The sequence below is a fragment of the Leptosomus discolor genome, chromosome 2 (genome assembly GCF_034619465.1).
Source record: "Leptosomus discolor isolate bLepDis1 chromosome 2, bLepDis1.hap2, whole genome shotgun sequence".
Taxonomy (NCBI): Eukaryota; Metazoa; Chordata; class Aves; order Leptosomiformes; family Leptosomidae; genus Leptosomus; species Leptosomus discolor.
In genome coordinates, this window is record NC_141392.1 from 31883088 (window position 1) to 31907203 (window position 24116).

General features: G+C 38.4%; 1 protein-coding gene across 1 annotated transcript in view; it reads right to left on the reverse strand.

Annotated features, from left to right (window-relative positions):
- The window catches only part of KIF16B (kinesin family member 16B), a 142953-nt gene that overhangs the window by 6316 nt on the left and 112521 nt on the right, over positions 1-24116 (reverse strand). The window contains exon 28 of the mRNA XM_086460387.1: positions 9353-9436. Within this exon, the coding sequence (XP_086316513.1) occupies positions 9353-9436 (84 nt within the window). The remainder of the gene's footprint in view (positions 1-9352; positions 9437-24116) is intronic.

The following is a 24116-nucleotide window of genomic DNA, read 5'->3' on the forward strand; positions in this document are numbered from 1 at the left end:
TCATGACACGATCACCTGGGCTGATATCTTTTTCACAGAAAGACCAGGATGGCTGTGTTCTCCTTACAAAAATCTACAGTATTAGACACTGTCAAAGGTGTGCAAAGCTTCCTTGAGGAGTCAGAGGTAACAAATGCCTCCAGAACACATCTATCCCATAGGTACCAGAGACCCCGCTCTAGTCGCACACAACTTGTGTGAGCACAAAGAGATTTTTCAGGAGAATAAAGACAGATTCACATGTTTGAAAATGCCAAGTCACTGCCACAGGAGTCATAATATTAAAGGGTGGGCTTATTCGCTTCAGATTGGCAGACATTAATTAGGCTCAAGGCTAGATTAACGGGCTTCACATTACACAAGCCAAGAATAAAGGATTGACTCGTTTTAATCAAAGCCTTCCTGCTCACTTTGATTAGGCCTAATCAGAAGTGAGGCTGTGTACAGATAACGCCTAGTAGTCATTGAAAAAATAAATAAAATTTAAAAATTAAAATCAAGAGCTTCCCAATCAGTATCACCTTACCCTGCGTTTGCATGCCTTACATGTATACATACAACTCCACCCCACACACCAACAATTTCCACCCAAACCAAATTCTACATATAGCCACGCACAACGCACATCGCTGGCTCTCCCAAAGCACACCTATGTGAAACTTCCAGCTGTCTCACTGATAGACATTGCCTGCACGAATGTCCTCTTACTGGTGGAGGAAAGCAAGCCTGGCACTGCAGGAACCAGTACTGCTGGGGATGCAGCAGCCAGGCACAGCTTTGGTGGGGAGCAGAACATTTGCTCTAGGGTCCAGCTACCTGTGCCATGGGCTGGCTATGTTTCCTAAGAAAGCAGGATTTACAGGTTTCCCTTAACAGAAATAATACAAGTGTGTCAAATTATGCTGTTTGTTTGGTTTTTTTTAAATTTTCTAGAAAGTATCTTGCTAATTTGACTGTGATACATCTATGTAAACTCTTGTTAGACCAAACTAAGGAGCTGGATAGGAGGACATGAGGTTGAAACCTCCTACCAAAAACGTAACATAGCTCTTCTGTTAGTGAACAGATTTATCTATATAGCTCCCAAATGTTAACATGGCTGTAGATACTGGATCTATATAAACAAAATTTTACTTTGATAGCAAAGAATTTAGCCTTTGCTTTTGTTGGAGCTACAAAACCAAGCTAAGGAGACTTGTGGTCTTGCCGCTGCAGTGGCACTAACACTGCAGCAGTCTGTGTTGGTGGTGGACTTAACCCTAAGCAGAGAGAGATGACAAAGTACCACACACACCACTCCTCTGGGCATGTTTAGAGGTACCTAAATGACTTGGGAACTAAGCGGATAAGAATCAAGCTGTTTAAGCAGCTAAATTCCATTAAAAATCCAGGACTTACATTTTTAGCCTGTTGGGAAACTCTCCCTATGTGTTTTATGAACAGCATAATGCAGATTCCTTGAATCGGGGTTAGTTTCCTCCACAGCTACACAGGTGAAAGCAGATTTTACCACTACATCTCCAGAAGTGCTTGAGTGCCACTAAAATTTAATTTTACCCAGGGTGGTACTGAAATTTACTTGAATTCATACACGTTTTTGAGTTTTTGTAATGTACAAGCATTCTAAGAGATGCCAGTTATGATTCAAGGTGAAATTGCTCTCCCAGGTTTTCAAAATCCAAACTATTCATTATAGCTATTTAGAGCATTTTTCTGTGCAAGTCTAATGGCATGAGCACATTATGTTGAATTACTATTATGCCGCATCAATTGAATTAACTTCTGAAGTCAGTCTACATCCCAAATTACAATCTTATTCTGCCTGAAATACATTTAAAAACCACAGGACTTCATATTTCTTACAGTGCCTGCATGCTAAAAGCTTATATTCATTGACTTTAAGTAGTTCCAATGAAAACAGAATTGTAGGCTGGCAGGGAAAAAAAAAAAAAAAAGGCAGCTAGGGCTATGATTTACAGGTGCTCTATCACTGTGAGTCTTCTTTTGGAAGTGAATGGCCATATTAAAAAAGATCAAAACAGACCTGACTAGTGAAGGAAACCAATCTTTGCTCTGGAGCACAAGTCAAAACAAGTTCTGTCAAAATCTATTCAGAAAGAACAACAGGATTGAATTTACCACGCATCCCCAGGCCAGCAGCGACAGCGTGTCATCTGCTGGAGTGGCCTTGGCAAACAGCTACCAAAGCACTTGACATGCATCACCCTCCACTTCCTTTGGCGAAATCAGATGCTGGAGGATGACTGATACGCTTGCTTTGAAAATGGATAGCACTGAGTTCAACCCAGTGTCCTTGGTCCAGCACTCCCTTTATTCATCTGCTTACATCTGAATATGGAGAGCCCTTATTGGAGACCAATAAAGGTACACAACTTCAAAACTTGATTTGTAGGAGGATGTTGGGAAATTTATTCTGAACCGACAGCAAAACACACTAGGAAGTGGAGCTAAACTGTAGTTCAAACTACATGCTGTGACATATTCTGAACTTACTAAATCAGGATAAACATACCTCCTTATTTTCTGATACTCTGAAATCTCTAAAAAGGAAAAAAAAGGCCTCTGAATTGCACACCCTATTGAATTCTTTGGTTGTAATGGAGATAAACATTTTATCACAAAAGATCCAGTTTTTGAGGTAGAGAGGTGAAGTTATACACCTAAAGAAACACCAAAATTATTGTAAAGGGGTATGTATGGTATGTAAAGTTACCTCTAGCAAACTCTGCAAAACAGAGTTTCAGACTATCAAATGAGGCACTGAGTTTGAGCAAATAAGATCAAGGGGTTGCTTACACTCACTGTTCCTTTTGCATCCAGTAGCCTGTTGGACCAGAGCTTAAAATTAACTCATCCAGAAAATAACCCCAGGCTTTCACTCCTTCTAAACAATCATCTTTATTATCTATTGCTATTAGAAGAATAATGTCTCACATTTGCTGTGGGCTTGGCTGAGAGTCTACGGTATTTAATCAATGTAACATTTTATTGGTGTGGGATCAACTGCTGACGTACACAAAGTCCTAATTTCTACTTATTTGGACCTAGTGACTGTAATCAATAGGTATAATTAGTTTTATTTATTCACTTTTTGAAGCCAACAGGGCCTCAGATGAGATGCAGCACCCCCGAGAAAAAGATTAAATGCATCATTGCCGAGAGCTGCTATAACTCCTCTTTGAGGGCTGCTGCTTCAAAGAAGAAAAGCCAGGTGCCTTGGGCAGCCCCGATGATGCACTGAAGGATGGGAACCTGATGTGTGAAACTGCTCTCAGATGGCTACCTGCAAAGTCTTACTGTCTGCAGGCAAGGCAAGACTTTAGTGTTCTTGCTGAAAAGCAGGGGTTTTTGTTAAATTTTTTAAACGGTTATTAGAGGTTATGAAAGGCACTTGGTGCAGACTAACTATACCTAATCTAGAAAATGATCCGTGACATGGATTTCATATAATTGATATTCACAATATGGCCTAACCACACACGCTTTTCTCTTGTCTTTGCGGATGTGCCTCTGCTCTTTCCTTCTGTGTTCCTGTTGCATCCCTATTCCTCTATTGAAAATTAAAACCATTACTCCAAGATGTTGCATTCTGTAGTTCAGACTATGGGTATGCAACAGTTTTCTCTAGGATTATCAAATACTGACGTTTGCAGAGGTTTGGTTTTGTGCTAGCAGTCATATCTGGTGTGCATTCATGTCTGTAACAAAAGGAAAAGCTTCCTTTTATCTTTCAATGATTATCAAATGTATTCTGAATGCTTTCTGAAGTCCATCTCACTGAGATGCTTCTAAGCACAGTATTTACAACCTCACCGTCAGAGGCAAACATTCAATCTGCAAGAGCCAGGCTGGTGAGCAGCTGGCTTTAAAGCTCTTAAAAAGCTTTGGTATTAGGGATGTTGTTGTAAGCTGATACTGGAGTCTAATCATTTCCTCTTAATAATCACTTTGAACTGACACATAATCAGTAGCTTTGAAAGGTCTTTGTGACTGGTGTCATAGTCACGAAAAATCAAACAGAAATGGTAACTCTGACCCCATTTGACAGTGTTTTTGCAATAGAAACATCAATTCACCTGTAACTAGCATGAAGCACATTATCTCAGTTAAACATAATAAGGGACGGGGCTGCGAAACAAAGGCCAGTGGGATGTACTCATGAACTTCATACTGAACATTCAAATGATGAATCATCTAAAATATCATTAAAATGTTCCTGCCCTCATGACTTCAAGGAAAACCTCAAGAAATGAGGTCTCGGACAGACTGAAACACTTTGTTTGCCCAAATTTGTCAATAAATATTTTGGGATTTTTTTTCTCCCCCTCAGATTTCCTCTCTTTTTTTTTTTTTTTCCCCCCTTTGGCTTATTGTCACTGAAGTGTTAAATCTGCAACTAATAACACATTTAAATAATAAGAATGAATTCCAGTTCAAGGAAAGGTGCTATTTTCATTATTCCATGTTTTCCTTATGAACCAGATTCTTGGAGCCATGTAAAACCAGCAGAATCTCATTTTTAAAGGGGAAAGCCAGAGTGGCTAGCTTTAGAGTCCTATACCAAAGAAATACCCTGGAAACCACCACCTCCAAAGGAACTCAAGTGAGAATACAAACTAAAAACAAAACAAAGCATTTGGCTTCTAAGATAAAGAATCTTATTTTGGAAGCTTAATTTTGACCGTAGGGAACAGCAATATTTCAGTCAGTTCAGTGTCTATGATGCTTTCCCCAGCCAGTTCTACAGATTTGAGAGTAAAATTGAATTATGCAGTTCATACAAGATTTATTTCTGCCTCTTGCATTAACACCTATCATTGGAAACCTCATCAGCACACATCAGGAAGTGAGAAGGTTAAGGACAATTGTATTATTAATTTTAAATAAATTGAGCGTGTCTATCTTTTAAAGAGGTTTGAAGTACCAAGAAAAAAAGAAGAGCAGGGACAATGCCAGGAAGATGTATGTGCTCCTACAAAACTTGACATAGGCTCACCTTACCACACTGTTACACGTTGACTTTGTTTTCATTCCCTGACCTCTGTAAGCAACAGCAAAAGGAAACACAGGACTCCTACCAACCGCTGAGCTGTCTTGGTGGTGCATACCCAATTGGGGATTTTGCTTGTTCCCCTTTGCTGTCCACAACCAAACCTGAGGAAATGCAGCATTGGGAACAGGGAATGGGAAACGGGGAACAGAAACAAGGAGACAGACTAAGGTTTGGAGAAGTTTTTGTCTTCCTTTAAGCAACAACGTGTTGGGATTTTGTCAGCGTCACAACTGTTTTTTCCTAAGCACACTGGTGACAGGAAGAGTGAAAAATAAAGTCCAGGTGGTCCATGACTGCAAGGCTTCTGACCAAGGAGTTAGGAAACACGACTCAACCTCCATGTCAGCTTAGACTCCTGCCTAGTTTTTCTGGCTGCACAATGGGAAACTGAGGCTAATCATCCTCTCCATTAATGCAGCAAAGCATGAGTCTAAGAGAAGAAGAAAAATAATCAGGGGAATGATCTGATACAGAAATGCAGTATCTAAAGAAGCTGGGATTTCAGGAAAACAACTTTTTACTGTCATCCACAGATCTAGCAACTCAGCAAGGAATAAAAGATATTTTGCAGTTACAACAGGAACAGATACAGTCACTGAATGTGAATGACCAATCTCTTATGACATGTGTTTCCTTTACAACGTTTTTGCTTAAAAAAAATAAAAAAGTATATACATCATCTGATTTCATTTTAAAAAGGCTCCTATACTCTTATCTACTGATTTCTAATTGCATGAAAGGATAGATACACACTAAGTTCTATTCATTAACTTTAATCAAAAGAATTCTTGGCTGTTTCATTTAAGGTGGATTTAATCAAGCAAGCTTGGCTCTGAAGTGAAATTACAGTCTTTAGACTGCGGAACAATTAATTTAGAGTTTTGCCCTGCAACAGGTCCCTGAAGAAATACTAAATTAATAGATTGCAATAGGGCATTTTGGATAGGTAATTTTAAATACAATTTAGGTGTTTTCTCTTAAGATGTATAGGCCAAACCTTTGTGCAAACTTGCATGTTATTTTTCCAAACCTCTATGGAAATGTAAGATATTGCTCAAAAGACTTCATATTATTCCAACAAACACCAAAGCAAAAGTGTTTACATTGCAACTGCATATGACACTAGAGATCAAAGATTTCTCAGGTTGATCTCTCACAAAAATAGTACACGTAATGTGCTTTCCTACCACGAAGGTATTGTGAAGCTTTTGGTTATTAAGTATTTGTATCAGCTAGGATAAATAAAAGAACTTAATGTTTTACATAAACTTTGCATTTATAGTAATTTTAAATCACAAGCCTCAACTGGGGCTCTCTGGAGTCTTTTGCTCCAAGTAATTTCACCTCCGTTATGATGAAATATGCCCACTTCTCATCTCAAGCTGAAATAAAGTACCTCTACATGACAATCTTAAAACAAAGCAAACCCTACAGCCAGCCCTCCTGATTCTACTTGTCTTGAAAGGTACCACAAACACCCCTGCTGTCCTCAGCACTACTTCTGTGGCAAGAATCCAAAAGGTGATGTGCAGGAAAAAACTAAACTCTTCGTCAACTGTCCCACAAAAGATGTTTTGGACAAATCTTTTCATAATTAGGCACAAGGAAAATTTCCCTGACTAAAGCCAAAGTAAACCAAATAAAATAACACTTCAGGTATCTGCACTAGAACCAGCTCTGACTATTGTATATTTAGTTAATTGGAAGAGTAGTTTTGCTCCTACAATGACTCCAATTCTACCTGCTTCATTTTCCCAGATCAGGCTGAGAGCTGCAATTTAGTTTTGATGTAAAGGAAGAGCCTGCAAAGCCATTTCAGTAACCAACTGAAAAAAGTTCAGGAAAAACAATGTGAAGTCACAGCCTATTCCAGTTGTATAAATACCTAATGTAAAAACTGGAAGAGAAGAGTAATTTCTTTGTCATACACCACCGGGATTGACAGTTCTACTAATGATCTTACAATACAAAATATGTATTGTTCAGAACACTTAGACTGATATTTGTCAGGCTGTCATCTATTTTTAGTCAATAAAGTCAGCTCAGACATTGGATCAGAATATACATTTTTGTTGGCCTGGAAGCTGTGCTTTGCTTTTTCTAAACATGCTGTATTAGCTCATTAGCTCTTGACTAACCATATGGAGCAATCAAATAAGCTTTTATACCATAGCACAGCTATAACATCGCCATCACCTGTGAGGCTTGAAAGAGATTGCAAAGGGTTTTCAGCAAATCAACATACAGGATCAGGTATGAAAGCCAACTGAATACAAGTCATGTTTCTGCTTGTTACCAAGGTCTAATGACCTGATCGAATTCCCACGTGACAAGCGTGCTATGGTCAAAAGGCCAAGAAACCACGTCCCTTACAGAGGGAATCCATCCATTTACTAGTTTCCGGTTAGCTCGCTGAAGTGTGCTTAAGGTTCATACCAGATTGAAAACCACAAGGCAGGAACAGCCAGTATTTTAAATAGAACTGGTGCCTGTGCCATCTTCCACTATTGCACTTTCTCTGCCTGCCAAGTACTTTCCCAGTATAACTCAAGATGTGCTTTGAGCCTTCAAAGCATTATGTGACTTTGGAAACCACCACTGCTTAGGTGGTTTCTCTCACTCTTCACCAAGGACGCTGCAGCTATGTTAGTTGAAACTCTCCAGCCATTTGCAAAGCCAGAGCAAGCCACTACAAAATATATAGTGAAAACAAAATACTATGATTAGAGATTCAGACATAAGGCGGTTTTGATCAGCTTGTTGCATCAAATTCTTCATGGCAAGGATAGTTAATAGTTGCTTGGCTCCTTGTCCTCTTTATCTAACTCTCCTTAGCCACAGGGGAATTTCAGTTTCTCCAACACCGAGTGATTTGTCGGGATTATTGAGTGGCATGGCCAAGTGTACTATCTGGCCTATGACAAAACATATTCATGTGAACAGTGGTCATATATTATTAAGTTTGCAAAATATCTAAGTAGTAAAGTTTTAATGACTTAATTTAGTTAAAATAGATAACAAGTTAATTTTAAGCTAAGAACTGTCTATATAGAGAGCTGGAAGTACTATATGACCATGATCCTTTCATCATGTACTTTCAGCTCTCTATACAGCTGTATTACTATACGCAGCAGTTTTAACATTTAGAAACATCACAATAAAATCTGTTAGTAAATCAATGAAAGGTCAAAAAGATCAAGGGATTAAACTTCTTATTGGTACAAAAATATGCAAATTTAGTACTAGACTGGAATGTGGCCATGCCTTTATGCCCTCTATAGAGGACATGAAACAAACAAAAAAAAATAGATTACATCTTGTGCTACATGTAAGACAGCCTCACATCAAAAGTCAGTGGGAGAATGTTTTGTTGGTAGATCAAAGAAAAGGTAAAGTACATAGAAAAAAAATCAAAACATACAAGAAAAGATTCCAGTTGGAAGCAATCTACTTTCATATTAATTTCTTTAAAGTTCCACTTAATGTTACTTTAGCTCTACAAAGGATGTAATTCTCAATGATGGCATGATCAGGTAATCCCCACATGGCTACAATACAGTTATGGGGTGTATGGTTTAGTCTTTGTTCATGCCTCTTCTTCTTTCCCAAAACCCCACCTCCTGTCCCTGGGCTGCAGTAACACATGCATTAACATCAAAATATAAAAACCTAATATGTGACAGGAATCAAAACTACGCCATCTGCATGGCACTGCAAAACAAGCAAAAAAACCCAAAACCTCAAACTCAGTAGCCTTGTCCACAATAAAATTAATTTTTAAAATTAATTGAAAGAAAGAATACATTCAGAAAGCTGGGTTACAAAATAAAGCTCAAAGATGTCTAAATATCGCTTTCCTTCTGTCATTAGATATTTGCATATAGTAACTATGATAAAATAGTAAATCTTCACCTAACAAATTGCATTTAAAGTAGCAACATTTTTTTTTTTTAATCTAGTCTTGCACAGAGACCATCTGTCTACAGTGAACACTTACCTCACCCACAACCTTTCCCTCTTAAATAAATGTACCTCCTATGAATATCTCTCGAGAGATGCTTTTTTTCCTAGACTAGGATTAATTTATTTCTTTTTTAAGGCATGTTTCATTACTTTGCAATCTACTGCTGCCATCTCCTGTGTTAAATGAGGCAGCAAGTAACTTCATACTTACAAGCAGGCTATTTAACTTTGACCATATGGGAATGGTTCTGTTGGTCAAGCAGAGAGTACTCCGCCTAAATACACTGTAGAAGCCTGTTAAAAACCTGGCATTACCTCTAAGTGACTCCGTCGTTCTGCAATCACTCGTTCATCCTTGTTTCCAAAGAGCTTCTTCGGAGGGAATTCTAAAGTGGCAAGCTGGAAGACATTAAAGGGTGAACCAGTATCAGAAGTGACAAGCTCAAATGAGAAAATTCTCTTTAAACTACATAGCAACTAGGAAGAAGAAAATGCCAAGTATTCATGAGCTATGCTATACACTATTAGCAAATATCACATTACACATTTCTACTGACATTATTACGATCTGGTCTCTGGTACTGCTAAGGTAACAATGTGTTTTGTCATAAATGAGTGACAGATAGCAAATTTAGGAATCAGACTGCCACCAGTTGCCCACATAAAGATTACAAGTCGCAAACTGAATCTGCTGTGATAGCACCAACTAACAAGATCGACTTCCTCAGGAATTCTGTGCATCTTATAAGATTGCATGCAGTCTCTTAAAAACTGTGGTCTCCAACCGTACTGTCATATACTTTGTCTTTTCTTATGTTATATCGCAAATATAAGATCATTGTATCTAAGGACTATCACTGAAGTTATGCTGTGGAAGATGGCACTGCTGGATTCCAGCTGACACCTGAGCTGGACCTGAAGGACCTTTCGTTGTGCCTTGAACTATGACATCTTCCTTCACAGAGGGGTCAGGCTCAGAGCATGCACCTATGCTGTGACAGCTAAGATGATGGGAAGCGGGACTTCTTGAGCTGTAACTCAACTGTTTGCACTTGAAGGCACATCAAAAAGTTTCTTCCTAGCTCTCACTGTATGAGACAGAAATATGCAACCTCACACTGGTATTGCTGGAGTTGTTTTGCAGGCAAAAGTCCTGTGTAAAAATGCCTCCTGCATGAACTCCCCTGGCTATTCCATGATACTGAAACAGTGAACAAGATGCACCATTTTCTAGTGTATCAGCACATACAAGACTGTAGAGAATTTATGGCTGGTTACAAGGAGCAGAAATATACTGAATTAAATGAGGAGCTTCATTATTAACATTGAATGTAAGCATCTTTAAAATACAGAGGAATTCTGCAATACAAATAATTTATTCCCACTCTCCGGTTCAACTCCAACTTGAATAATTTTTAAGAAATGCCTAGACATCTTCAAATGAGTGATATAAAGTGATGTGAGGCACCAGAGGAGATGGAAGAGATGTCTGCTCTGCATCAGTCTCACCACCATGCCCCAATTATATTCCTCAAATTTCTCCAACCATATTCTTCTCAATGTGCCTGCTTCTTCATGTTGGCATGACAAGCAATACACAACCAAACAGTATCCTATAGTTACACCCTTGGGACTTATTTTCACTGCACTACTTCACTCCTTAACCTATACAGGATTATAAGTGCTAATATCAAGGACTTCAAAATCCCACCCCTGCAGAAATTATATTTTATTAAATAGTACTGCATCATGTCACTGCCAGTAACAAGCAAGGTAAAACAACTACCACCACAATCCCCTCCTCCCCTAGGGAGATTGTTTTTATATTTATTTGCTAATAAATACTTTCATTATAGAATTTTAAAATAGCACCTGTTAAAAAACAATCTGTATGAACAAAAAAACCTACTGCTACAATGCCCTCAGACATACTCTCTAGAGTCAAAGCAAGGTATTACAGCTAAAATCAGGAATGATTTCTTTATCAAAATTATGTTTCATTTTAACAGGCATTTGTGGACTGATTCTACAAAACTTTGGGATGGGCAAGTTCTGTTAGCTTTCTGGATGCATCTTAGAAGAAAAGCAGTTGTATTTTCTAAAGCCAGTAAGTTTTGCTAAACTCATTCATACTGAAATAGCCACTCACATCGTTTTAACATTTCTTAACTCCCAAATTACTACAATGCACAAATCTTTGAAACCAAGCCAGTGAAAGTACATTATTATTAGGGTCATGAATATCATATGCAAAAGAAAGGCCTCAGCCAGTAAATTTGGCTCCAAAATGTTCAAAGTCACAACACGTACCTAAACGAAAATTCATAATTTCATTGCTGGTCAAGACCCGGATCTGAATACTTTGGACTTAGAGAACTACACATAATAAAAATCTCCATCCAGATCAGAATGTCAATGTGCCAAACTATACTCGGCACATGTATATACATTACTTATGTTTGTAATACACGTATTTGGGTACAGAATATACCTATACATACATATACATAACTTGGGAGGATTTTGCATCCTGCTGAGGATACGTTACAAAGGACTAATCATCTACTGCAGTCACCATCTGTATGGGGCTGGATGCAGAAGACGCACAACCTCCGGACTGCTGGAACATTTCTGTGTCCCACTCTTTCCCAAGGGTCCTCTGACTCCTCTTTTAGCCAAATGATTGGCAGATGTCCAACTCACAAATAAAAAACTGAGACCATTTCTGTCACACTACAGCTGACCACCCAACTATATGACAGAAAAACCTCCAGCCATAGATTTCATCATCACTTCAGCAAGTCTTGGAAGCCCTGAACTATTCCAACAAATTCTACTCCACTACATGTCAAGAGTCTAATCCTCACCAAAACGAAAGAGACAGTAAAAACGTCCAGGCTTGAGTTTCACGCTGTCCGAACGTTCTTGCAGATATCACAGCATCAGTTTCCACACAGTTCACAGTCAGAAAACTATCTTCACAACACAAGAACTAGAACCATTTATGCAGCAATATAAATTATGCAGTCGTCTACGTGACTGTGTAATTTCACTGTAATAGCAAGCTGGACCATTGTAGTATATTTATATAAAAATAGAACATTAATATATTTACCAGAGGTGGTGTGCATATATACATACACCATTGGTCTCTGTCACTCTGACTTACAAAGTTACTCCTTTAGTGTGGGGAAAAATAGGTTGGTGTAAGAGTTCCACAAATATGCAGAGTGATGATAAAATGTTCTCACCTTATCATAATTTTGGTTTATAAAAAGAAAAGCAGCCCAGTAATACGAATATATGAATGATAATTGTTGCCATATTTTTCTATAAGGATCCTCTGTCCTGATGTATCATTTGACACACAGACTTTGAATGTAATTGTAGGTGATTTAGAAAAGTAACTATTCAAGAGAATGTTGTTTATTTAAAATATCTTAGTCATTTAAGCCAAATTGCAGTAGCAAATATTTCAATAAACTAATTAAATTTTGTTATTATTAGTGCTGCAACGCCTTTAAGAAACTGCACAGCAACTTCAGATGAGACTACCACTGCTACAGGTTAACACAGCACAGCACAGTATGTGACTGAGCAGCACTTGCTCTTGTCACTTAAATACATAAGAGATCTGCAGGTCTAGATTTTGTATCAAGGTGTTTGCCTTGGCTCCAAGACCGTAAGAGAATTTCACACTATCCAGACTCAGGAGTAGAAATCATTCTTTTAGAATTAAATGGCTGTGTACCCTCTGGCTCAAATTAATTCTTCAAGGGTCATACCTTGACTATGAGGATGAACATTTTGCAGCAATACAAGGCATAACAGTGGGACTCTGCAGGTAGCATGGTAAATTATTCTCTTTTCCTGAAATTTCTGAGGCCCACCCCTCCTCTCCCTCTTTCCCTTGCTGCAGTGACAATGAAAGCATTTGGCACTCAGTCCTTTTGGGCAGGGATGTTTTTTCGTTTTCTAGGGCTGCTGATGAGGTGACGTGTTTTCTGTCAGGGGAAATTAAGAGGCATATTCCCCAGCCTGACAGGAAGAGTGAGCTCAAATGATTTCCTGAGAAGCTTCTGCATGTAGTGTGCAAGATCTCTAATTTTTATTTTGGCTGCAGAAGCATTTCCCTACCATATGTAATTCTAGCATTGCTGTAATACAAATTCCATTATATACATAGGATTGTGCACACACTTGCATACACATACCATGGGCAAGGCTGGGACTACTCTTAGACCCAAAATGCAAAGCCAGATAATATTTTAAAATGATACAGAGACACCTCAAGACTGCATATCACCACTCCTAATGTCTTTTAGACATTAAACTTTTTACAGTTAACGATGTTTATCCTATCAGGCAATCGTTGCTAGGCAGTAGCAGTCTTAGGAAGAGGCAAACAGTCATTTGCAATTTGCTCCCTAATTTCTTTATAACAAATAAAGGCTGTGTTTTATTTCTGTGTCTTGTATTACTTGGGGGCATGTTATTTGTCTGTGTCTCAGCAACCTTATCTGTAAGAAACGATACTTACCTACCATGATTTGTGAGATTAGTATGATCAAGTTTAGACAGTACTAGGTCCAGTCCTCAAGGAGAAGGTGCTTCACACCTTGCAAGTGTTATTCTAGTAAATTTTAAACAGCTTAATTCCTATACTTCTCTCACATTTCAGCCAGGAGGCTCATTTTAACATCATCATCAGGAGGCATTCAATGCAAGTAAGAGTAGATGTCAGAATAGTATATTACCCTTTTTTAGTCACCTATTTCATCTTACATACAACTCTTCACCTTAAGATTCACCTGCTTCTGGAAACAGCATATCCCTAACATCATCGATATGGAAGCATACCCTTTAAAGTGAAACCATACATCTTCATAGCCTGCAACTGAGCCCCAGGAAGAGATGTAAATTTGGATACTGGCCTTTTAGAAGCCCAGAGAGTCAAATGAAGGCTCCAATACCAGGAAAGGCTCTGCACTCTCATTTCAGGACCTTTAGAAAATGAAGCTGTCAGCATTTGAAGGGTGTCCTTTCATTTCTATTACACTCAGTTGGAGACTCTTCACTGACACTAACCAAAGCTTGCTAGGGACCTGCTGGATTTAATTCAGTTCAGGTGTTTTACAGTACAGTGGAACATAACATGTTAATAAGAAGTCTTGCACAGTACTTCGCAGATGATATTTCAATATATAGTGGACCAAAGTAAAATAGCACATAATACAGTCGTGTAGGCTTGTCACTTCTGAGGCACAAAATTGTTCAAACTGTTACGCTCCCCAAACATTAAAAGTGTCATTTTCCAACATCAAGCAAAATTCTATAGGATTGAAACATCTCATTATTTCTGGTAGGTAAAATCTACGTTTTAGTGCCTACAATATGGTAAAAGATTTTTTTTTTTTAAAGAAGAAAAACAGGGCAGACATTGACAGAGGCTGAGTCATCTTTAATCCTTCATCCCAAATTCTCTTTGTACTTCAGTGTTTTGATATATTTAAATAGGGGGAAAAAGGGGAAAAAAGAAAATTAAGGAAATGCTAACTATTAAATTAAAGTCAGTCGTCTTTAACTCTCATGTTACTTTTACAACTCTGAATTTTCTCATTTTTCAAAAAGCATGTCTGACTTTTGATCCTTTGTACCAGAAATGTCTGTCACAGATGAGAAAAATCAAAGAGAAGAATGCGGCACGGTTTTGCAGCCAGTGTGGCTGCACCTGACTTGATTTTGCAGTGAGTAATGAAAGAAAAAACTGCCCTACTTTTAGTTTTTGAAGTTTAAACAAAGTAACTTAAGCCTCAACTTCTCAAGATGTACTGACTCACCGCCTCTAAAGAAATTGGACAAAAGCTGTATTCTTAACTAGGAACTTGCACTAAATATTTAGGGATTTGACAAGGTTAAAAAAAAAAAAAGGCAGCTTAACTTCTATATTTTTACTAGTATTTTGTCTGAAATAAACCTTCTATACTACACAATTTTATAAGAGAGCCTTAGGCAAAGGCAAAAAGTTAACACTTAATGAACAGATTAAAGGCTGCTTCATAAATTCTGAAAAAAAAAACAAATAGAGATCAAAGATACATCACTAGAACATATGCTATCCAATAAAAAAGAAACCAACAAAATAACTTAAACACGTAAGTCACATTTTCAGGTGATACAGCTCAAACTATTTAAAGTTCAAATGATGTTTTCCCAAATATGACTGAATAAAACTCTCAACTTACTCTCCTTCAAAAAAAAAAAAAAAAAGAATAACATAGTCCTCCATCACGCAAACCCTACAGTGCTTCCCTGATACGTATGCTATAGGTAAGTGACGCCTGCAGAAGACAGAAAGATTAAAGACAATATTTTGGTTATCAACTAATCTAGGAGAAGGACTATCCAGGTGATTATTTTCTGCATATTCAGTTTGTCACCTTCTTTTCCTCTTCCATTTCCAATATTCTCTCTTTGCTTCTTTTTCTCATCTCTTGCCCACTTTCCACCTTGTCTCTATTTTATTGCTATGCTTCCCCCTCCACCAAGACCTACCTAATTCTTTTTCTTACTCCACTGTCCATTTGCCACATCAAATTTCCTTTTCCCACACCATCCCCCCTACTATCTGCAAGAAGGGGAGGAGGATTTGGTATTCTCAGAGGCAGGATAACCCAGAAACTAAGGATCAGCCAAAGCTCTGAGGTGGACCCATGTCAACCTTCTAATGTAGTGAACTCCTAGGAGAAGACTGAACAGCTTTTAAACAGCAACAGAACCCACAACATATTATAACGAACAAACACAGATAATTAACATCCTAAACAAAAGAAAACTCACAGGACCAGAAACTGAACTGGAAAAAGGTTGTAAGCAAACTTCCTTCTACACACAGGGTCCCTGCGGACAAGTCCCTGCAGAAGGTCCCTTGATACCAGTCTAACACAGTCAGTCCTTCATTTTGAGGGCTTTAAGGGGAGCAGACTCTCCTCCAGTTCCTCTGCACCCCAGGTCTTTGCAGTGTTTCTGAGACCCAAAGAGCTACTCTAGGCTCATCCCTGCTGTCTCTCAGCTCTGCCATCAGAGCTGCAGGCTTCCAGCTTTCTGTTGTTGTCCCTCCTTGCTGCTACAGGCTGCAGCACCTGGATCTCACTCAAACACGCACAAAGGAACCAGCATGTCCATCCTTCCTTCAGGGTGTCTACTCTGAAAAATCCTAAATAAATCAGTCAGCAAATCTCTCCCTTCTGACAAATACAAGAGAGACCACATTGCAGAGTGATGTACTGGAGTTTTTGTTTGGTTGTTTGGTTGTTTTTTTTCTGGCATTTCCTGAATACTACTTATGCCACAACTTGGTTTCCCTTCCCTTTACAGCACAGGCTTTTCTCAAAGAGGAAGCTGGTTTGTCCCATATACATGAGAATACTCTTTTCTTCCTGCTCTCCATCCCTCTCGATCTGTGCCAAAAGTTTAGCTGCCCATAGAACCGCTTTAACCTTTGCATTTCTGGCTGGCAGGAGCAACCCCTGCTTTGCATGTTGCTTTTTGTCTCGCCCCTAGTGCAGGTAGCCCAGTGAGACAGATCTAGTTTATCCCCTCCACAATACAATCTATTGAGGCCAGAGTGTATTGGAGACCCTGCTACGGTTAACCCACCAGGCAAGCAATTCCACAACTTCCCAGCCGTACTCACACTGGCTACAATTCCTTCCCTTTTTCCTACTTAACTCTCTGGAGCATCACCCATATATAAATAGGTACCTCCTCTACACAATTCCCCTGCCATACTGGCACTAAGACATGCCAAGGAGCACAAGCACTTATTTCTCTTCTCATAAATACATGCAGTTCCGTTGCGAGTCCCCTCAAAGTCTGGATACTGTGACTAACGTGTCCCCCCAGAGCACCTTCTCTGGATTCACCAACACATGAGTATCCTCTCGGGATGCCCAAGTTCTCACAGCTCTGCTGTCTCTAATTCTGGGTAACTCTCTTTGAACTTTTAAGATCTTACTGGCATGCTTGCCAGTGACCTTCCTCAGACAGGCATAACTGTTTCTCCAAAGAATATTTCAACTTCACCTGTCCCTGAAGAGGGATAAGAACACAAAAAAGAAATCACCTCCTGTGAACCTTCCTCTAATGATGCAAGATTATCAAGTAGGATTGGATGCCAAAGATTCCTCTTTTGCATTTCACTGTGCCGCACTGTCTTTGAATCGTGCCCACCTGCCTATCAAGAAGTCATCTGTAGTTATCAAAAAGGTTTGAGAGTTCCGATATCAGAGTTTCTCCTTTAAACAAGCAGGCTGACCTAGACTCAATTACTGCTTTTGGAGCTATGGTGAGATATGGAGGCCACTGTTTATCGCATTATTTTAACTCCATTTAGTCTGCCTCCTGCTATTGAGAAAAATCAAATTAACTGCAGCCATGGAAGTTACCTTGCATTACAAGGGTGTTTTTCTTTTCCTTAAAGCAATTTCTAGACTATTTGGAATAATAACATACCAAAATAGAGCCATAAATGATGGCTAGTATAATATTTGACAAACTACTTCATCGTTTTGTTCATTATAAGCAGTAAGATAGCGTTTAAATACAGAATAACTATAAAAATACGCAATAGTATGTATCAAAGTTCATGCAAACCTTTCACAGTTCTATAAAATTATGCAGCTTTGGGATTTTAATCTCCCTTATGAAAATTGAAAACTAATATAGCCAGGGCATCTTTCTAAATAGAAACCACTACCTGCATAGCCCAGGATTATCAACCAAGGAAAGGGGGACAAAAATTGACCCAAATGGCAAAGAAAACATATTAAGCTCTCTATGCAGGCTGTAGAAAGGCAGAATAAGATGGTGCATAAGCAGCATACACCAACCCAAAGGACAGAATTATCTCCCATGTAAACCAGCCAACCCAAATAAAAATAATTAAATGTGATTCATTGATGTATTTGGAAAATAAGTGTGAAAAAAATTGTAATGTACCACGTCCCTGCAACCTTGATTTTGCTCCCTTGTTTGTCTATCCCTTGCCCCAATATAACAGTCTCTGGGGGTAAAAAATACCAGTACCACATGGCAGACCGGAGAACAGTTTATGTGCTAACCTAAAGAGTCTATGGACAAGTTTAACACATATGGACAAGTTTAACACATACTCTCTACACTTTTAGCTCATGATTTTGCAAACTAAACTTTTTTTTTCCCCCATGTAGTCTCAGGTCATGGTGCTTGGTTATTTCTTTAAAGAAGTGGCAATAACTGCTGGGTTTGCAAGGTCACATCTTCAAAGCTCAACGCATTAATCAATCGTCATCAATGCATGGCCTAAATCCCACTCAAAAAGAAGGTAAAAAAGGAATTTTCTGGTGCTCTCTGGGGGTTTATTTTCATTTCAAAAATTATTGGGGATTTGATTCATTATCTTCCCATCGAGATTTCTAGCAAGCTTAAGGAAGTGTCCCTGCAACAGTACAAAGTAGGCCATGCAGCAGACACGATCTTTGCTGTGACTGCGTACAGCCTTGCCCCACCCTGCACTGTATTCCACATTGGCTATCAAGCCGCTTCGATTGCACATGGAGAAGTCACAATACCATTTGACTTAACCAACAGACAGGTTCAGAGAGGAGAGAATTTGCCATAGCAGTTTTAATAGCTCTTCCCAAAATGATCTGATTGTTGCATACGAGCTCATCTCAGTGACATCTGGCAGCATTTATGAAACAGCCCTGTCTCATGTGGTCAACTGATGTCATAAATTTCAGTCACCCTTGCCTTTGAGAAACGCTAACAATGAAAACTCATCAAAGAGCAGCAATAATTTCTACTGCTGACTAGATGGATGCCTTTCTGACTATTCAAAATTAATGGCAGATCTCAGGGTCTTAAAAGAACATCTGTCACAGAAAAATACACCTGCAAACAAATGCATAGTATGCCTCTAAGTTTGACTTGTTATAGATATAAAAGAGGCAACTCTCACAACAAATTGGACTGATTACAAGGAGAAGTTAGCTAGCTTTCTGCATCATTTAAAACGACAAAACCAGAGAAAACACAGTGAAAGCAGGCAAATAGGAAGCTTAAAAGCAACTACTTAGTGCCCCCTCCAACAGTAAGTGACTGATAGTCACATAGATTATACATCAATTTTCACTTATGTCTAGTCTTACAGACATTACAGAACTAGCTGCTTTATCATAGAATTAACAACTAGCTGTAAGTCTCATACAAATTTGGGATTTTCCTCCTATCACTGTTGTCACTAGGTAAAGCCTAAAATGCCAGATAAAAAATTAAACATAATAAAAGATAGGTTTTCAGGAGCTTGCTTGGCAAAGGATTTTGAATGTGCAGGACAGAAAAAGCAACTATGGGGACCAGAAACTATCAGTTTCACTAGCAATACCCTATTTAGTACTGCTCTTGAGATCCTAGAGTCATGATGGTGGGTGAGAATAGGTATTTGTTTCCAAGCATAACAAATTTTCTTGATCAAGCACTTGAAGATAAATGCTTAGAAAGCAAGACCCACATATATACCACATATACATGGAAAACTCGATTAAAACACCATGGTATCAAAGTCAACATCATTATTCAGGGCAGGAGAGAAAATAGGGATGTGTTTAACTCTTGCAAGAATTTAGGTCTGGATTACACAGACAGTAATTTCACAATTACTATCCATCAGATGCTTTCTAGAAGGCTATAATATTTCTGTCACCAACAAGCACTACCTCACTGAGTCCGAGTGATACTGCTCCACCTACACAAGTTTTAGTAATACAGGAAAGCAGGTGAAAGCTAAAAGACCACATGAATTGTTTTTTTGGTTTTTTTTTGTTTTTTTTTTTTGTTTGTTTTTTGTTTTTGTTTTTGTTTTGTTTTGTTTTTTACAGCTTCCTTACAATGAGTTATAGCACATAAGAGCCTTCAGGTACAATCAGAATTGAAATCATGCGACTCTACATATGTAAATATAACCCTGCAACATATTACTTTGCAATTACTTTAACAACACTGGTACTATTCAAAAATTGAACTGAACTTAAAATTAAAGATATTCTTATTTATTCCCCGATTTAAAAATAAAAATTAAATTGGAGTTTGAATTGAAGGTACAGTGAGTAATTTAAGGATTTAAAATACTGCTAAAGCTTTGCTGTAATTTTTTTTAAAAAAAAAAAGAGTAGGACATGCAGTGTTCAGATGCAGTTAGAACAAAATTCAAAGTATTTCATAGAAAATACAGTGTACACTCGAACAGTCTCAGAGTGCCTGCATTGCTGACAGCACTACACAACACAATCATTAACGTATCATTAATATCCAGTAGTACCTACAATGTAAGTGATTACATTATAAGTATGATAGAAAATAATAGATTCAATACAGAAGAAACTGGCCAAACAGATTGATTCTTTTTATCATTCATAGCATCATAACCATTTATAGATAACTATGAATTAATTGAATATTTTAACACCAGTTCTTGAAGTTGAACACCCATGAAAAGTGTGCTTTTTCATCTCACATCACCAACATCTCCATAACAAATTTTGTTTTTCAGATGTGGCCAACTTGCCCTCTGCACTATTATTCCTGGCTTTGGTTCTGAAATACTCCCTACAATAAACTGGACAACATTCTCCATCTTCACTGCTCTCCTCTGGACTTTTTCAATTCTATACCTGCAGCTCTATATTTTTCCTGAGAGCCACTGCTTCTTTATGTTTATTTTCATATTAAACCACAAGAGATTGTATTTTATTGATTTTTGTCATGCAGGGATGTCTAATAAATTTTAGTGCTTGGGCTTTCTTGCTTTGGGCTCTGTAGGGTGATAGACAATTCTCTCTTTTAAGATGAAGCCTTCTGTATGTTCTGTGTTGCAGAGACAGATGGTAGAAGACCTTTCCAGATGTATTTTTTTTTTTAATGTATTTACATTACAGCAGTCAAGAAAATATCCTGAGCGCCTTACAGGAAGATCTCTTTCTAAATACAAAAGTGGAAGCTTTTAGAAACTCATTTATCAGGTCTGAGAAATTTTTTTTCTTCCTTTCTTCTAAAGTCAACCCATTTTTAATTAAGAAACGATATTATTTGCACCATTATCAAGTCTGAAAGCTCATAAGCAGGAACATGCTGAATTAATATTTATAAAAGACCCTCAGATAAAAAGTGTCTCTTGTAGATCATAATAACGCCAACCATAATGTTGGTTTCGGTGGGGTTTTCTTTGAGTTTAAGGGTTTTTTAAGCATATTCACCATTTAACTGACCTAACATATTGAAAAGGGGGACATTTACAACAGAACACTTCAGTTACAATTAGGGGCTCTCAATGCTTCACTAGTAATTGGCCTCTCTTGGATTGACTCTGGACCTAACTTCTCACCTCACCTTGCCAGCTGATCCACGACTATCAACCAGAGTGGTTACTTGCAGCGGCCTGGTCCTGTTCAAGTACTGTTGGACTGTGCCCTGGCCACTGAGGTCCCCGCTGTGACCTGTGCTGCAGCCACCCTCAGCTCCCAGCTTGTCTTCCCTTGTGGAACAGCCCCGGTCTTGCTGCTCCCTGGCAGCTATGTAGGATCCTCCAGTGGGAAGTTCAGGGCAGGAGACTCACCTCCGATGGCCTGAGGTGCCATGTGAAGGCACTGATCTCTCTATAGTGAACACAGATGGGGCCTACAGAGGCAAGGAACCATGCTTCAATTTAACCTTTACACCCCAAAAGCATGAATGACAAGGTCAACACCTCAGCACAAAATACATACATCATCTTTGAGTCTTCAAGAGCAGCTACATAAACTATAAGCCATAAATGTATATTAAAATGTGTAACAACTGTTGTCAAATACTGAGGGGGAAAACTGTTTTTCAAGAGCTCTTCTTTCTTGCAGGCTACATTAGTCTCATCTGAACAGGGCCTCCATCAGTTAACGCTCGTATTATCTAAACAGGATTGAGATACAGAAATCAGTCATTTGCTTAATATAGCAATAACAAAACAAACAGCTAAATATTCTTCCAGCACTACAAAATCTGCAACTTGTATTCCCCTCTGCATTCTCCCAGTGGTTCCAAAAAGAGGATGACCCTGTAATACCCTGCTCAAAAGCTGCCACATGAAGCTAAAGAGAAGCTTTGTATAATTCCCCAGACTAGCCAGCAAATCACGTTTATAACAGCTTCACATCTGCAGTTGTGTCAGTAATACTGTCTCAACATGCAAGGAAAAAATGCAACAGGCAGCACAGATGGAACCAGACCGGTTTTGCTACTATCTATGCTATTTGTTCAAAATTAACCTGGGTATTTTCACAAAAGCTAGAGTTAGAGCTGGGTCATCATATCCTAAATCAACTGAAACGAAAGGATTCTACTCGAAAAGTCTACTTAATCTAGCAGCACAACCCTGACCAACACAGTGAGAACAAGCTGTTCTTCACAAAACCCTTAGAAGACAGTGAGACTGTCAATGATAGCTAATGATTAGTGAAGCACAAGACAAAGTCCTCCAAAGCAAGGCAATCACTAAAAAAAAAAAAAAAAAACCACCACCAAAAACTCCAGTCATCCCCTCTGCCTTTCACTAAGTAGGAAGAAAACAGAGACACAGGGTTGCAGACTAAGGTGTTCCCCAAGCCTACAGACAGTCAGGAGCAGCTAAGAAATGGTTGAATCTCTGTGAGTACCTAAACCTCAAGCTACATTTTCTTCTTGGAAGCATTCCTCTCTCACAGATAGCTATTATCCAGCTGAAACAATTTTACTGATAAAACAACATGAATATTTTGATATCATGCAAATTCACTAGATAATTGAGCAGAACCTCGAAAATTGGATTATCAAATAATCAAAGCAATTATTCTGTCAAATGGTTCATGAATTATGAGATGAAGGACTTGTCTCTCTCAAATGTTTCTTTTTTCAATTTCTATATTACTAATGTATAAGACTTTTGCAGAGCACGATCAATGAAACCTGGAATTTGATGTCTGCCTGCAGGTTAATCTTGTCTCGTGCTGAATTTATCAGAAGACCTACAAAGCTAATGGCATTTTCCCAGAGAACCATTTGGAAACTCACAGTTTTCATTAGCTGCTCAGGGCAGACCGAAAAAAACCCAGGTCTCATCATAACCAAAACACAGGAGGGAGAAAGAGGGAGAAGAAGAGATAGAAAGAAACTGTATTTCTGCAGAATGACCTGTACCAAGCCAAGGAAGCTTTGTTGCACAAATCTAGAATCCAAAACAACAATAATCACAAATTAATCCCAAAGACAGGCTTTAACAAGGCTCTTAGACATTCAGATTCAGTTTTATGACAAGAAATCCACACACTGAATTCATTTTCCCACTAGAAATAGATTGGGAATTGTGTATTATGCTGGAAGCAAACACACCAGGCAGTTGCTTTGTCTCAGGTGCTCCAGTTCTGGTTAACAACTACGAATTCAGAGGGACCACAGGGAATAAATACTATTCCCTGTAATCAAACTTGCACTGAACTACATAATATGGTTAGCAGCAATGTTTTTCACACTTTACTTACGGGCACAAATTCTACTGTTCCCTTGTAGATTGATTTATTGAGCAAAGTGCTAAAATTTACTTTTTAAAATAGCAGGAGCCAAACGTCTCGTGCTGCAGAAAGAAAGGCCAACAAAGCATTTCAGGATCTACCTCAAATTACTTCTGTAGCTAGTGGCAACCTAAAGCTGATAGGAAAGTACTACATATATAAACCTGCAGGCTTTCAGAATGCTCTGAACATAATGTAATTAGGAATGGGAACTAGAAATGTGTATGTGACAAAATATGCTTCCTGTGTATGTACTTCCTGGCTGTTATAGATGACAAGAATATGAATGCTAAAATTATCTATACCATAATTACTGTAATTTATACTGAATAAAGGTGAAAGCTATAATCACATGCTTGTATAATAGTATTATAAGGATTACACATACATATGTATTCTAAAAATTACCACTTTATTTTTCTTTCAGTATTTATGGAAAGATATATTACTAAGGCCAGCAAAGC